At 39.7% G+C, this 15,596-nt stretch overlaps 1 protein-coding gene across 1 annotated transcript in view; it reads left to right on the top strand.

The window, feature by feature from the left end:
• TIPRL (TOR signaling pathway regulator) overlaps positions 1-12,920 on the top strand; it is a 33,716-nt gene extending 20,796 nt beyond the window's left edge. Inside the window, exons 5-7 of the mRNA XM_036899821.2 lie at positions 429-524; positions 2,199-2,261; positions 11,363-12,920. Coding sequence (XP_036755716.2) covers positions 429-524; positions 2,199-2,261; positions 11,363-11,506 — 303 coding nt within the window. The 3' untranslated portion in view covers positions 11,507-12,920. The remainder of the gene's footprint in view (positions 1-428; positions 525-2,198; positions 2,262-11,362) is intronic.
• The last annotated feature ends 2,676 nt before the right edge of the window (positions 12,921-15,596 follow it).

Genomic DNA, 15,596 nt, shown 5'->3' with positions numbered 1-15,596 from the left:
GTCTCTCTTTTAGGGCTAGTTGTGTTTGTTGTATTTTCAAAAGTATATATGTTTTTGGGAGGAGATTCCCACTGTCCTACTCACGCCGCCATGTTGGCTCCCTCCCCAGAATCGTCACTGTCATTTTTTAAAGTGAACGTTATGATTTTGACATGACTTAGGTATGTTTGAGACTTTTTAACCTCAGTGTCTTCTGACTTAGAAAAAACATTTTCCTATTGCAGGAAGCTGAAACCAGGATGCAAAATAATCTAATAGAAATAGGTTGGAGTGGTCAGTGAAGCTGGGACAGAAACACCTCTAGTTCAGAGGTTTCTGTTTGCTGCTGATTCAGCCTCCCTCTAACGTCTGTATGATATTTTTTCTTTTAGCAGAATAATGAAATATTTAACATTCTTTAAATATTAATGTACTTTTTGTTTTCCCAGAGAGTAATGCCTTCTAGCTTTTTCCTGCTGTTGCGGTTTTTCTTGAGAATCGATGGGGTGCTTATCAGGATGAATGACACAAGACTTTACCATGAGGTACCTGTTCTTACTTAGCAAATCTACAATGGATAGTGTCCTTGTTCCGTCGTCAGTCCGAGAATGTGCAGTCAGATAATGCTTTGTGTTACATGGGACCTTCTAGCCTTCATGACGGGGTGTTTCTCACTCACTGCTGGCTGCCTGGTCACCAAACATCCCATCTGTTTCAAAAGTTCTGGCAGCTGAAAAATGTTTTCTAAAAGACATTCCCTAGCAGGGGGTCTGATGCTGTTTAAAAAACCTAGTGTATACTTCATCTTTGTTTAAGAAAACTGTCATTAACTCTTACTTTTGTTTATAATATGTATTGATTATATAATGTCCTGATATTAAAAATACCAATCACATGCCCTGAAATTTGTATTTCATAATTATTTTGATAATTGTTCTGAAGTACAAAATCTCTGTGCTCCATTTGAAGGAAATGTTACTAATATACAGGTTTTAAAGAAATAAGTGCTAGAAAGGCAGGGGAGGGGGGCTCTGGAATTGGGTCACGAAAATTTTTCTAAGAGCTTAATGGCAGCCCATCCTTTTGAATTAATTTTTAACTTCAAATTTGTGGTCACATAGAATGACGAATTAGAGAGGAGGCCGCCAGCACCAGGGGTAGTCATTGCAGTGGTTCACTCTCAAAATATCCCTGTGAAACACATGCTGTCACTAGCGCTGGTTTACAGCTGCAGCAACTAAGCCAGAGATCAAGTCACTGGGCCAAGTACACAGTTACTAGGTGGTACCCAGGGGGTGGGGTTGGATTTCTGTTCGCCTAAAACACTGTGGTAATGCTACTGTTTTTAATAGCAAAAAAGACAGAAGGAAGGAGCATAATGCCCACTGAATAGTATTGAGTTGTTTATTTTATATCCATATAGTAAAAAATACATAACCATTAACATTAACAGCAAATCTTAAAAAAAACGAGTTGGCCTCTGTGTATATAAGGTTTTACGTAGTGACTTCTAAATGGTAAGGACCGTGGTATCTATAGAGGCTGTGATTGCTGCTGATTTATGCTCTATACTTTTATATTATTTCACTTTTTTACAATAAGCATTAATGTATTCTTATTGAAATAAAATACTGAGACTTTAATGGAATATAACCTTGTGATTTTTCTTTTATTGAATAATATTTATTCCAATAAACAATTTGCAATAAATTGCTTTCTAAAACGTAACTTTAAAAAGTCTTAAGGGAAAAGTTGAAGTACCAAGAAAGGGATTTTAAATAAGCAATTTGACAGGAACTTTGTGGAAATGGGAGAGAATAAAATTTGTTCAAACTTTTTTTTGGAGCATAGAAGTAGCCATGGTTATGTAGGTAGATGGTGATGTAGTTTAAGGGAAAAAATGTATTTCCATACATGAAGTTTGGCATTTCTTGAGTATCTCATTTATAAACATATGTATTTTCTTCCAAAAGGAAATTTTTGCTTCTCTTACATGGTGATTATTAAATCTGTTTACGTAGGTATGTCTGATACTACTCTTATCTATTGAGGTTGTAATTAACAAGTCCAAACTCTTGGTGGAAAATTATTTATCTCATTGTAGAATAAGATCCTCTCGATGGACTATGTACTACTTTCACAACCTGCCCTAAAATGTGGGCAGCTCTATATAATAGGAAGAATTTGTGATATTGCAACCTTTTCTTATTTTCAAACAGGCCGGCAAGACCTACATGTTACGAGAATATACATCACGAGAGAGCAAAATTGCTAATTTACTGGTACAGTATTTAAATATTACTTTTTTTTTTTTTTTTTTTTTTTTATTAATAATTATTTTTTATTGAAGGGTAGTTGACACACAGTATTACATTACATGAGTTTCAAGTGTACAACACAGTGGTAGAACATTTATATACATAATTCTAGGTTCCAGCTATCACCCTACCAGGCTGTTACAATATCTTGACTATATTCCTTATGCTATACCTTACATCCCGGTTACTAATTTATTTTACCATTGGAAGTCTGTCCTTTTTTTTTTTTTTTTTTTTTTGTGAGGGCATCTCTCATATTTATTGATCAAATGGTTGTTAACGACAATAAAATTCTGTATAGGGGAGTCAATGCTCAATGCACAATCATTATTCCACCCCAAGCCTAATTTTTGTCAGTCTCCAATCTTCTGAGGCATAACAAACAAGTTTTTACATGTAGAACAAATTCTTACATAATGAATAAGTTACATAGTGAACAGTACAAGGGCAGTCATCACAGAAACTTTCGGTTTTGCTCATGCATTATGAACTATAAACAGTCAGTTCAAATATGAATACTCATTTGGTTTTTATACTTGATTTATATGTGGATACCACATTTCTCTCTTTATTATTATTATTTTTAATAAAATGCTGAAGTGGTAGGTAGATACAAGATAAAGGTAGAAAACATAGTTTAGTGTTGTAAGAGAGCACATGTAGATGATCAGGTGTGTGCCTGTAGACTATGTGTTAATCCAAGCTAGACCAGGGCAATAAAACATCCACGTATGCAGAAGATTTCTCTCAGAACGGGGGGGTGAGGTTCTAAGCCTCACCTCTGTTGATCCCCAATTTCTCACCTGATGGCCCCCCTGCGACTGTGCCTGTCTTAGGTTGTTCCTCCCTTGAGGAATCTTACCCGTCTCTGGCTAACCAGTCATCTTCCGGGGCCATACAGGGAAATGTGAAGTTGGTAAGTGAGAGAGAAGCCTTATTGTTTGAAAAAGTTAGCTTTTTACTTCTTTGCATATTTATGCCCTGTGGCTTCTATGCCCAGCATTTGTCTTGAGGTATCTTTACCACTTGGAAGAATTATGATACTCGGTAAATTTGATATGAGGCACGAATTCTATTTAAGGGTTGTAATTAGGAAGGAAGAAGAAAAGCTATAGAAGTAGCAGGCGGAAGAAAACTTGGGAAGATTGATTATTTCTTTGATATATCTTCTTGTAGAGTAACTTCAGCATGTATAGGTTTTAAGCTACTACTTAAATTGCACACACACATTAACATAATAGGAGTATAGTTACATAACCAAAGCATATCTGTAATTACCAGCCATCTGCAGTGAAACCAAGAAAACCAGTTAGGCACCTTAGGCATTTGTGAAAACTTATCTATGATATGGTGGATATTGCCCAAATGAACTTGAACAGTCTGAGAGAAATCAGACAAATTAAAACAACCCATTCCTGGGGACTGTTCACATGCCATATGTTCTTTTAACAATAAATAGTTTGTAGTTGTAAGACTTTGGAGCGCTACAATTTGCACTTCTCCAAATTCTTGGTTGAGTTCCAACAGTATAGATCCAGTCCAATTTTGTTGTTTTACTATATGCACAGGCCAGCTTAGATATCTCCTTCCTCATTCCCATGGCAGGTCCAGGAACTGGTGGGATGAGTGCATCTACAGCTGTAGCAGTGCGTGGATCTTTGTTGGGGTTTTTTGATGATCATCTTCTGGCATGAGTCTTCCAGAGGGTACAGATGTTGGAAGTTCTTTTTCATATCGTATCTTAGTTCATTTTCGGGGTAGCCCAATTAGGCTTTGATCCTCTGTATAAACACAAACAGACCCTTTGCCTACACTTTTATATGCCCTTTATACCCTTGTGTAGAACTCGTTGGAGGTTACCACACAGGAACTGCCCTTTTTTTTTTTTTTTTTTTTTTTTTTTTGCTATCACTAATCTACACTTACATGACGAATATTATGTTTACTAGGCTCTCCCCTATACCAGGTCTCCCCTATAAACCCCTTTACAGTCACTGTCCATCAGCATAGCTAAATGTTGTAGAATCACTACTTGCCTTCTCTGTGTTGTACAGCCCTCCCTTTTCTCCTACCCCCCCATGCATGTTATTCTTAATACCCCCCTACTTCTCCCCCCCTTATCCCTCCCTACCCACCCATCCTCCCCAGTCCCTTTCCCTTTGGTACCTGTTAGTCCATTCTTGAGTTCTGTGATTCTGCTGCTGTTTTGTTCCTTCAGTTTTTCCTTTGTTCTTATATTCCACAGATAAGTGAAATCATTTGGTATTTCTCTTTCTCCGCTTGGCTTGTTTCACTGAGCATAATACCCTCCAGCTCCATCCATGTTGCTGCAAATGATTGGATTTGCCCTTTTCTTATAGCTGAGTAGTATTCCATTGTGTATATGTACCACATCTTCTTTATCCATTCATCTATTGATGGACATTTAGGTTGCTTCCAATTCTTGGCTATTGTAAATAGTGCTGCAATAAACATAGGGGTGCATCTGTCTTTCTCAAACTTGATTGCTGCATTCTTAGGGTAAATTCCTAGGAGTGGAATTCCTGGGTCAAATGGTAAGTCTGTTTTGAGCATTTTGATGTACCTCCATACTGCTTTCCACAATGGTTGAACTAACTTACATTCCCACCAGCAGTGTAGGAGGGTTCCCCTTTCTCCACAGCCTCGCCAACATTTGTTGTTGTTTGTCTTTTGGATGGCAGCCATCCTTACTGGTGTGAGGTGATACCTCATTGTAGTTTTAATTTGCATTTCTCTGATAAATAGCGATGTGGAGCATCTTTTCATGTGTCTGTTGGCCATCTGTATTTCTTTTTTGGAGAACTGTCTGTTCAGTTCCTCTGCCCATTTTTTAATTGGGTTATTTGTTTTTTGTTTGTTGAGGCGTGAGAGCTCCTTATATATTCTGGACGTCAAGCCTTTATCGGATGTGTCATTTTCAAATATATTCTCCCATACTGTAGGGATCCTTCTTGTTCTATTGATGGTGTCTTTTGCTGTACAGAAGCTTTTCAGCTTAATATAGTCCCACTTACTCATTTTTGCTGTTGTTTTCCTTGCCCGGGGAGATATGTTCAAGAAGAGGTCACTCATGTTTATGTCTAAGAGGTTTTCGCCTATGTTTTCTTCCAAGAGTTTAATGGTTTCATGGCTTACATTCAGGTCTTTGATCCATTTTGAGTTTACTTTTGTATATGGGGTTAGACAATGGTCCAGTTTCATTCTCCTACATGTAGCTGTCCAGTTTTGCCAGCACCACCTGTTGAAGAGACTGTCATTTCGCCATTGTATGTCCATGGCTCCTTTATCAAATATTAATTGACCATATATGTCTGGGTTAATGTCTGGATTCTCTAGTCTGTTCCATTGGTCTGTGGCTCTGTTCTTGTGCCAGTACCAAATTGTCTTGATTACTATGGCTTTATAGTAGAGCTTGAAATTGGGGAGTGAGATCCCCCCTACTTTATTCTTCTTTCTCAGGATTGCTTTGGCTATTCGGGGTCTTTGGTGTTTCCATATGAATTTTTGAATTATTTGTTCCAGTTCATTGAAGAATGTTGCTGGTAGTTTCATAGGGATTGCATCAAATCTGTATATTGCTTTGGGCAGGATGGCCATTTTAACGATATTAATTCTTCCTAGCCACGAGCATGGGATGAGTTTCCATCTGTTAGTGTCCCCTTTAATTTCTCTTAAGAGTGACTTGTAGTTTTCAGAGTATAAGTCTTTCACTTCTTTGGTTAGGTTTATTCCTAGGTATTTTATTTTTTTTGATGCAATTGTGAATGGAGTTGTTTTCCTGATTTCTCTTTCTGTTGGTTCATTGTTAGTATATAGGAAAGCCACAGATTTCTGTGTGTTGATTTTGTATCCTGCAACTTTGCTGTATTCCGATATCAGTTCTAGTAGTTTTGGGGTGGAGTCTTTAGGGTTTTTTATGTACAGTATCATGTCATCTGCAAATAGTGACAGTTTAACTTCTTCTTTACCAATCTGGATTCCTTGTATTTCTTTATTTTGTCTGATTGCCGTGGCTAGGACCTCCAGTACTATGTTAAATAACAGTGGAGAGAGTGGGCATCCCTGTCTAGTTCCCGATCTCAGAGGAAATGCTTTCAGCTTCTCGCTGTTCAATATAATGTTGGCTGTGGGTTTATCATAGATGGCCTTTATTATGTTGAGGTACTTGCCCTCTATTCCCATTTTGCTGAGAGTTTTTAACATGAATGGATGTTGAACTTTGTCAAATGCTTTTTCAGCATCTATGGAGATGATCATGTGGTTTTTGTCTTTCTTTTTGTTGATGTGGTGGATGATGTTGATGGACTTTCGAATGTTGTACCATCCTTGCATCCCTGGAATGAATCCCACTTGGTCATGGTGTATGATCCTTTTGATGTATTTTTGAATTCGGTTTGCTAATATTTTGTTGAGTATTTTTGCATCTACGTTCATCAGGGATATTGGTCTGTAGTTTTCTTTTTTGGTGGGGTCTTTGCCTGGTTTTGGTATTAGGGTGATGTTAGCTTCATAGAATGAGTTTGGGAGTATCCCCTCCTCCTCTATTTTTTGGAAAACTTTAAGGAGAATGGGTATTATGTCTTCCCTGTATGTCTGATAAAATTCCGAGGTAAATCCATCTGGCCCGGGGGTTTTGTTCTTTGGTAGTTTTTTGATTACCTCTTCAATTTCGTTGCTGGTAATTGGTCTGTTTAGATTTTCTGTTTCTTCCTGGGTCAATCTTGGAAGGTTATATTTTTCTAGGAAGTTGTCCATTTCTCCTAGGTTTCCCAGCTTGTTAGCATATAGGTTTTCATAGTATTCTCCAATAATTCTTTGCATTTCCGTGGGGTCCGTCGTGATTTTTCCTTTCTCATTTCTGATACTGTTGATTTGTGTTGACTCTCTTTTCTTCTTAATAAGTCTGGCTAGAGGCTTATCGATTTTGTTTATTTTCTCGAAGAACCAGCTCTTGGTTTCATTGATTTTTGCTATTGTTTTATTTTTCTCAATTTTATTTATTTCTTCTCTGATCTTTATTATGTCCCTCCTTCTGCTGACCTTAGGCCTCATCTGTTCTTCTTTTTCCAATTTCGATAATTGTGACATTAGACCATTCATTTGGGATTGCTCTTCCTTTTTTAAATATGCTTGGATTGCTATATACTTTCCTCTTAAGACTGCTTTTGCTGTGTCCCACAGAAGTTGGGGCTTAGTGTTGTTGTTGTCATTTGTTTCCATATATTGCTGGATCTCCATTTTGATTTGGTCATTGATCCATTGATTATTTAGGAGCGTGTTGTTAAGCCTCCATGTGTTCGTGAGCCTCTTTGCTTTCTTTGTACAGTTTATTTCTAGTTTTATGCCTTTGTGGTCTGAAAAGTTGGTTGGTAGGATTTCAATCTTTTGGAATTTTCTGAGGCTCTTTTTGTGGCCTAGTATGTGGTCTATTCTGGAGAATGTTCCATGTGCACTTGAGAAGAATGTATATCCCGCTGCTTTTGGATGTAGAGTTCTATAGATGTCTATTAGGTCCATCTGCTCTACTGTGTTGTTCAGTGCTTCCGTGTCCTTACTTATTTTCTGCCCAGTGGATCTATCCTTTGGGGTGAGTGGTGTGTTGAAGTCTCCTAGAATGAATGCATTGCAGTCTATATCCCCCTTTAGTTCTGTTAGTATTTGTTTCACATATGCTGGTGCTCCTGTGTTGGGTGCATATATATTTAGAATGGTTATATCCTCTTGTTTGACTGAGCCCTTTATCATTATGTAGTGTCCTTCTTTATCTCTTGTTACTTTCTTTGTTTTGAAGTCTATTTTGTCTGATATTAGTACTGCAACCCCTGCTTTCTTCTCACTGTTGTTTGCTTGAAATATGTTTTTCCATCCCTTGACTTTTAGTCTGTACATGTCTTTGGGTTTGAGGTGAGTTTCTTGTAAGCAGCATATAGATGGGTCTTGCTTTTTTATCCATTCTGTTACTCTGTGTCTTTTGATTGGTGCATTCAACCCATTAACATTTAGGGTGACTATTGAAAGATATGTACTTATTGCCATTGCAGGCTTTAAATTCGTGGTTACCAAAGGTTCAAGGTTAGCCTCTTTAGTATCTTACTGCCTAACTTAGCTCGCTTATTGAGCTGTTATATACACTGTCTGGAGATTCTTTTCTTCTCTCCCTTCTTGTTCCTCCTCCTCGATTCTTCATATGTTGGGTGTTTTGTGCTGTGCTCTTTCTAGGAGTGCTCCCATCTAGAGCAGTCCCTGTAAGATGTTCTGTAGAGGTGGTTTGTGGAAAGCAAATTCCCTCAGCTTTTGTTTGTCTGGGAATTGTTTAATCCCACTGTCATATTTGAATGATAGTCGTGCTGGATACAGTATCCTTGGTTCAAGGCCCTTCTGTTTCATTGTATTAAATATATCATGCCATTCTCTTCTGGCCTGTAGGGTTTCTGTTGAGAAATCTGACGTTAGCCTGATGGGTTTCCCTTTATAGGTGACCTTTTTCTCTCTAGCTGCCTTTAACACTCTTTCCTTGTCCTTGATCTTTGCCATTTTAATTATTATGTGTCTTGGTGTTGCCCTTCTTGGATCCTTTCTGTTGGGGGTTCTGTGTATTTCCGTGGTCTGTTCGATTACTTCCTCCCCCAGTGTGGGGAAGTTTTCAGCAATTATTTCTTCTAAGATACTTTCCATCTCTTTGCCTCTCTCTTCTTCTTCTGGGACCCCTATAATACGGATATTGCTCCTTTTAGATTGGTCACACAGTTCTCTTAATATTGTTTCATTCCTGGAGATCCTTTTGTCTCTCTCTATGTCAGCTTCTATGCGTTCCTGTTCTCTGATTTCAATTCCATCAATGGCCTCTTGCATTCTATCCATTCTGCTTATAAACCCTTCCAGAGTTTGTTTCATTTCTGCGATCTCCTTTCTGGCATCTGTGATCTCTTTCCGGACTTCATCCCATTTTTCTTGCGTGTTTCTCTGCATCTCTGTCAGGATGTTTATGATTCTTATTTTGAATTCTTTGTCAGGAAGACTGGTTAGGTCTGTCTCCTTCTCTGGTGTTGTCTCTGTGATCTTTGTCTGCCTGTAGCTTTGCCTTTTCATGGTGATAGGAATAGTCTGCAGAACTGGGACGAGTGACGGCTGGAAGGACTTCCTTTCTTGTTGGTTTGTGGCCCTCCTCTCCTGGGAGAACAGCGGCCTCTAGTGGCTTGTGCTGCGCAGCTGCGCGCAGACAGGCCTTCTGCTTCCTGCCCGGCTGCTATGGAGTTAATCTCCGCTGTTGCTGTGGGCGTGGCCTGGCTCGGGCAGCTGCTCCAAAATGGTGGAGTCGCGTTGGAGCAGGAGCTGCTGGGAGGCTATTTATCTCCGTAAGGGGCCTCCCTGCTCCCTGCAGCCCAGGGGTTAGGGTGCCCAGAGATCCCGGATTCCCTACCTCTGGATTAAGTGGCCCGCCCTGCCCCTTTAAGACTTCCAAAAAGCACCCGCCAAAACAAAACAACGACCACAAAAAAAAACAAGAAAAAAAAATTTTTTTAATAAAAAAAAAAAAAAAAAATTTTTAATTAAAAAAAAAAAGGTGGTCGTTCGTTTTTCTTTATTCTCCGGTGCCAGCCTCAGGCCTCTGCTCACCGGTCTTTCTGCCCTGTTTCCCTAATATTGGGGTCCCTGTCCCTTTAAGACTTCCAAAAAGCGCTCGCCAAAACAAAGCAGCAAAAAAGCAAAAAAAAAAAAAATGGTCGCGCGCTTTTCTTATGTCCTCTGTCGCCCAGCCTCCAGTGCCTGCTCACTGTTCTTGCTGCCCTGTTTTCCCAGTATCGAGGGCCCTGCACTCTGTCCCGGATGGCGGGGGCTGGGTGTTCAGCAGCCCTGGGCTCCGTCTCCCTCCCGCTCTGCCTGGTCTTCTCCCGCCGGGAGCTGGGGGGAGGGGCGCTCGGCTCCCGCGGGGCCGGGGCTTGTATCTTACCCCCTTCGCGAGGCGCTGTGTTCTCTCAGGTCCGGATGTGGTCTGGATATTGTCCTGTGTCCTCTGGTCTTTATTCTAGGAAGGGTTGTCTTTGTTATATTTTCATAGATATATGTTGTTTTGGGAGGAGATTTCCGCTGCTCTACTCACGCCGCCATCTTCCGCCCCCCTCAGTGACTCTAAATATTACTTTTTAGAAGTTGAGTTTTGATGTTTCATTTTAAGTATGGAACCCCCCCTGGACCCCACCTGTCCACCCTAATCTGTAACCCTAAAACCACTCATTCACTTAGCAGGGCTGTAGCGTAAATCCTACTGGAGCATAACTTTTTTGCACTTACTCAAATACAAGGACAGTTAGAGTTGTTAGGTACCTTAGCCATCATCCAGTGTTATTTCCACATTTTTTTCTGGACAAGCTGAAACCCAGAAATGGCTTATCCCAAGTCCCAGCTGGTTGGTGGTGGAGCTGTAACTGGTACCAACTGGATGTTCTTTCCACTTACCATCGCTCTATAATTTCTTTTTACCCAGTCTCCTTTTTTCTTCCTAAAATGTAGTAATTCTGCACCATGGCTTGTTTGTTTTGGCATACTTTTCTGTTATTTTTTGCTCCCCTGGGTCTTGTAAAGGGCTTCTCCAAGTCTGTAGGATGCTGTAATGGGTTGATTAAAAAGTGATTATCTTCCTGCAAACTTGATGTATTTCTTTTTCACCTTTAGACCTTATTTCTGTCAGTGTAGAGTACACATGGGTTAGAAAAGTTACATGAAGACTGTTGTCGACCACATACTGGGCTCTCACTGAAGGCTTGTGCCTCCAAGGGACAAAAGCAACAGGGAAGGGAAATTGGATTAAGATGTTAAATTCTTAGGACGTTTATGGAAGCATTATAAATAACGTATCCTATGACCCATGTGGAAATGATTCGGTAATGAGATGCCTATTGCCGGGAGCACCTGGAGATGCCCCTTGTCTGTAGGCATGGCACCTCATTTTAAAATGGGCATGCTTCATGGATGCTGAACCAGCACATTTCTCAGATGTGTCAGTGCAGGAACAGTAATGCTAATATGATTTGTGTATTTCCTAGCACGTGCCACCTTCCCTCTTCACGGAACCTAATGAGGTATCACAGTATTTACCAATAAAGGAGGCAGTTTGTGAGAAGCTGATCTTCCCAGAGAGAATGGATGCCAACCCTGCAGGCTTGCAGGGAAGCAGTCCTGTGGAATAGGATGAGGTCTGGCGCCTCCTCGCCTGGAATCTGACCGGAGGCCTCGGCTACTTGAGGTGTATTTTTATTGTGAGAGTTAATGGCCTTGTCTATGTGCAGATTTTCTGTAGCCCTAAAGGAAAAAAAATAAAAGGTGATTGCAAGCAGGTTCCACTCAACTGTTGTCTGTACTGTCTGTCTGCAAATCCATATTCCAGATTGGTACTTTCTGGAGTGAAATTTGGATTTGTAAACTCCTGAGTTTGTGGGGTCTCATCAGTCTCATGAGCAGCGGGTATGACCTGCATCCATCACGGAGCACTGCCTTCTGGCATGAGGTGACTGATTAAATAGCTGAGTGGCAGCACCTCGGGACCCCGTAGGATTCCTGACTGAGCACATTGGCCAACTGGCTCTTTACCTCGGGCTCTGTGACTGGAGAGTCACGACTTACCTTCTAGGAAACTGATCTCAAACTTTAATGATCTTTAGCCACAAATTAAAAAAAGGTTTCCCCCCTAAATTTAAATTGGCTTTTGAAGTTCAAAGAAAGTTTCAGACTAGAACTGAATGACTGGGGTTTTGGAGAACCTAGGGTGTTGTGTCCATGGCAACGCTTGAGTGGGGTTTGCCCGTGCCGGGTGGGACGCAGAGCTGTCTCCCCGTCACCTCCAGGTGCTGTTTCTTATGTGCTCTTCTACTTGTACTGACATTATGTCCATTGTCCGTGCAACCTCCAAGTGGATACATCCATTGAATATCGAATTTGTATTGTTGTATAGCTAATTTTATGACTTGATTTGGTCCCAAATGATTTGTTATTTGTCTTCTACTGCATCCCCTGTAAGGCACAGGAAATCAGGATTTTGTTGGCTTTAAGAAAATACATGGTATGTTCACTGTATGTTAAGTATATCTGTATTTAATGTTTTCTCTTAGGACATAAAAGTGTACATATTGTACCTAGCTCTCATTTTATTTGCCGTGCAGATTGGAACAGAATAGACTCTTTATTCACACAAATGGTAAGAAACGAAAAACTTGTAAAAATATTCATTAGTTGAAGTTTCTGGGCAACATCATATATATATTTTTAACTTGATTCAGGTGTCTTAGTCCCTGAGTCAGTTTTCAATTACTTATTTCAATAATCCATTGTTAAAAATTGTAGGGAATTAAAGAATTGACCTTTCTATGGAGAGTAGGCAATAGGATGAGTCAACTTCTGGAAGCTTCATTAGCTTATTTTTGTGGAGAATACCAAGAAAACCTGTATTTGCCCATTGCTAAGTAAGACACATACCATTTTATATTTATTTGTTCCAACTGTCTGTTTGTAAAAGAATAAATAATAAGGAATTACTGATCTGTTTTGCTATTTCATTTATTTCAATTTTTCTTGAAGCTTAATTAAAAAATGTTCTGGCATACCTTTCTCGTTTGTGCTTTGTGCTTTATGTTTTGAACTTGGGCAACATTATAGCTAGATTCTCCAGACAGATTATAAAATGAAAATCTAACAGATCGTTCAGAATATGATTCCCCAGTTTAGCTTTTGGGCTCATAATTTTTCCTCCTCTCCCTCTGTCCCCCAGTCCTCCTATGGAGTTTAAGTTAGTGTTTTCTCCATGAAGGGTTAATTTTTTGTGTTTTTGGAATTACAAGTATCTGTTGTGTATCACTCTTGAGGTACCATGTATTCAGTACAGGGCTGGGTGCAAGGAAGGGGTCCCAGGAATGCGGAGATCGAGTGCATATCCGTGGACTGGAAGTTTGATGGAGGAGACGGGGTGAAAATACGAATTGTAATAGGTGCAGTGATGGGAATAATACTGCTGTGAGAGAATAACAGTCACCCTTGATAGAGGTAGAGTCCTGCTTCTGAAGAGGAGGCAGGAGGCCTCAAGAGAATGTCAGTTCTAAAACCTAAGGAGAAAAGGCTGGGTAATCTACACTTCTCCTGAGCATATCAGAGCTGAAGTAGGCAAAAGAAAATGATCCCGAAGAGTGATAAGCCCTCCAATGAGAGACGGAACTAATTGCTTCATCTTAGAAACAACATGAGAAAAAGGCAGCCACTATACAAGCAGGTAAGAAAAAAATAAGCTAAAATTTTAATACATTCTTCTAGTCCAAGTGTGGGCTGCTGCTGAGGGGTAGGTGGGAAACTTCGCCCTCTTTCCCCAGACCTTCCTCCTGAAGGGTGTGAAGACCTCAGGCTGCTGAGAGGAGCAGCAGCAAATCCTATCACCCCCAGGGCTCAGGCAAAAACCATCTGCCTCTGCAGGAAGAGTAGGAAATACCTCACCTTCTGGTCACAAAGCCATTACTGCCAGAGGAGTAAGAGCAAATATCCTCAGACTTGGAGGAGGGACAGGAAAACCTGGGCCTAGGATCCTGCGTGGGTAAGGCGGCTCCTACCACGGGGGATGGGCGTGAAATTCACATGGCGGGAGAGGGCCCGTTACTTTCAAGTGCATAGAGACCCTTCAGCAAGATACTCTAGGCTATAGAACAAACTTCAGTGGATGTAGAACATTTGAATCATACGAAGTATATTCCCTGACCTTAACAGAACTGGTAAAAACCAGTAACATATCTGGGAAATACCCAAATAATTTAACTTACCAGTGAGGAGAGGAAAATGAAAAGAGGGAATACCCAAGTAAGAAATTTACCTCTGATAAGAGAAATTAATTCCTGAGTAAGTGGAAACAAACCATGTTCACAGGAGGAAAGACCCAAGATGTTAATATACCAATTCTCTCCAGATCGATCTTTAAATCCCATTTTAAATCCTGCAGGCTTTTTCATGAGAAATTTGTAATTCTAAAATGGAAATGGAAATCCATAGCATCTGGAATAGCCAAAACAATTTTGAAGGCAGAAATACAGGACTCAAATGACCTGATCTCACTACATACCGGATGGCAGTCATCAGGGCTGTGCGGCAGGTGTGGCAGGGTAGCCATATGGATCAATGGACCAGAAGGTGAGTCAAGAAACACCTACCCATACATGGCTGATTGATTCTGAACAAAGGCATTAAGGTAACTCAATGGAGAAGTAACAGCCTTTTGGATAAATGGTACTGGGACAGTTAGGCATCCACAAACAAAAAAAATCAATCGAGCCTTACCCTTACACCGTGTATAAAAATTAACTCAAAATGAATTGTGGACTTAACAAATTACAGACCTAAAATTATAAAAGTCATAGAGGTAAGTAAACAAAATCTCAGTGACTGTGTAGGCAAGGATTTCTTCAATACAAAAAGCACTAAACAGAAAAGAAATCAATAAAAATGGCCTTCATTGAAATGAAAAACCTCTATTCTTTGAAAGACATGGTTAAGAATATCAACAGATTAGCCACAGACTGGGAGAAAACATTTGCAAGACATGTTTAAGGAATTGTATCTAGAATATATAAAGAACTCCTGTAACTCAGTACTAAGACTGACCAATGAAAGACTGACCAGTACTAAGTACTAACCCAATGAAAAACTTGGCAGAAATTGTGGATGGTAAATAAATAATATGAAATGATGCTCAAAATCATCAGTTATTAAACAAATGCAAACTCAAGCTTCAATGCGATACTACTACATGCATTATAGCTAAAATTTAAAAACCTGATAACATCAAGATGTAAAACAACCAGAATCTCATACATTGCTAGTGAGAATGTGAAATGGTTCAACCACTTTGGAAAGCAGTTTGGCAGTATCTTGTAAAGATAACTTTATTCAACTCAGCAATCCTCCTAGATAAAATAAATCACGTCCACACCAAGGCCTGTATATGAATGTTTATAACAACTTTATTCATAATTGCTAAAAACCAGAAACAATCCAAATATCCACATAAATTGTAGTACATCCTTACTACTCAGCGGTAAATGAACTAACTGTTGATACATGCAACTACATGGATGAATCTCAAAACCATTAGGCTAAGTGAAAGGAGCCAGATAGGAAAGACTATATACTGCATGATTTCATTATATAGCTGTATTAGGGTTCTCCAGAGAAACAACCAATAGGAGATCTGTATCTCCCTCCACCCATCTATCATCTACCTACTTACCTACCTACCTATCTATATTTATT

Source organism: Manis pentadactyla, chromosome 19 (genome assembly GCF_030020395.1).
Source record: "Manis pentadactyla isolate mManPen7 chromosome 19, mManPen7.hap1, whole genome shotgun sequence".
Taxonomy (NCBI): Eukaryota; Metazoa; Chordata; class Mammalia; order Pholidota; family Manidae; genus Manis; species Manis pentadactyla.
The sequence above is the reverse complement of the archived record's forward strand: the minus strand, read 5'-3'. Positions and strand labels throughout refer to the sequence as shown.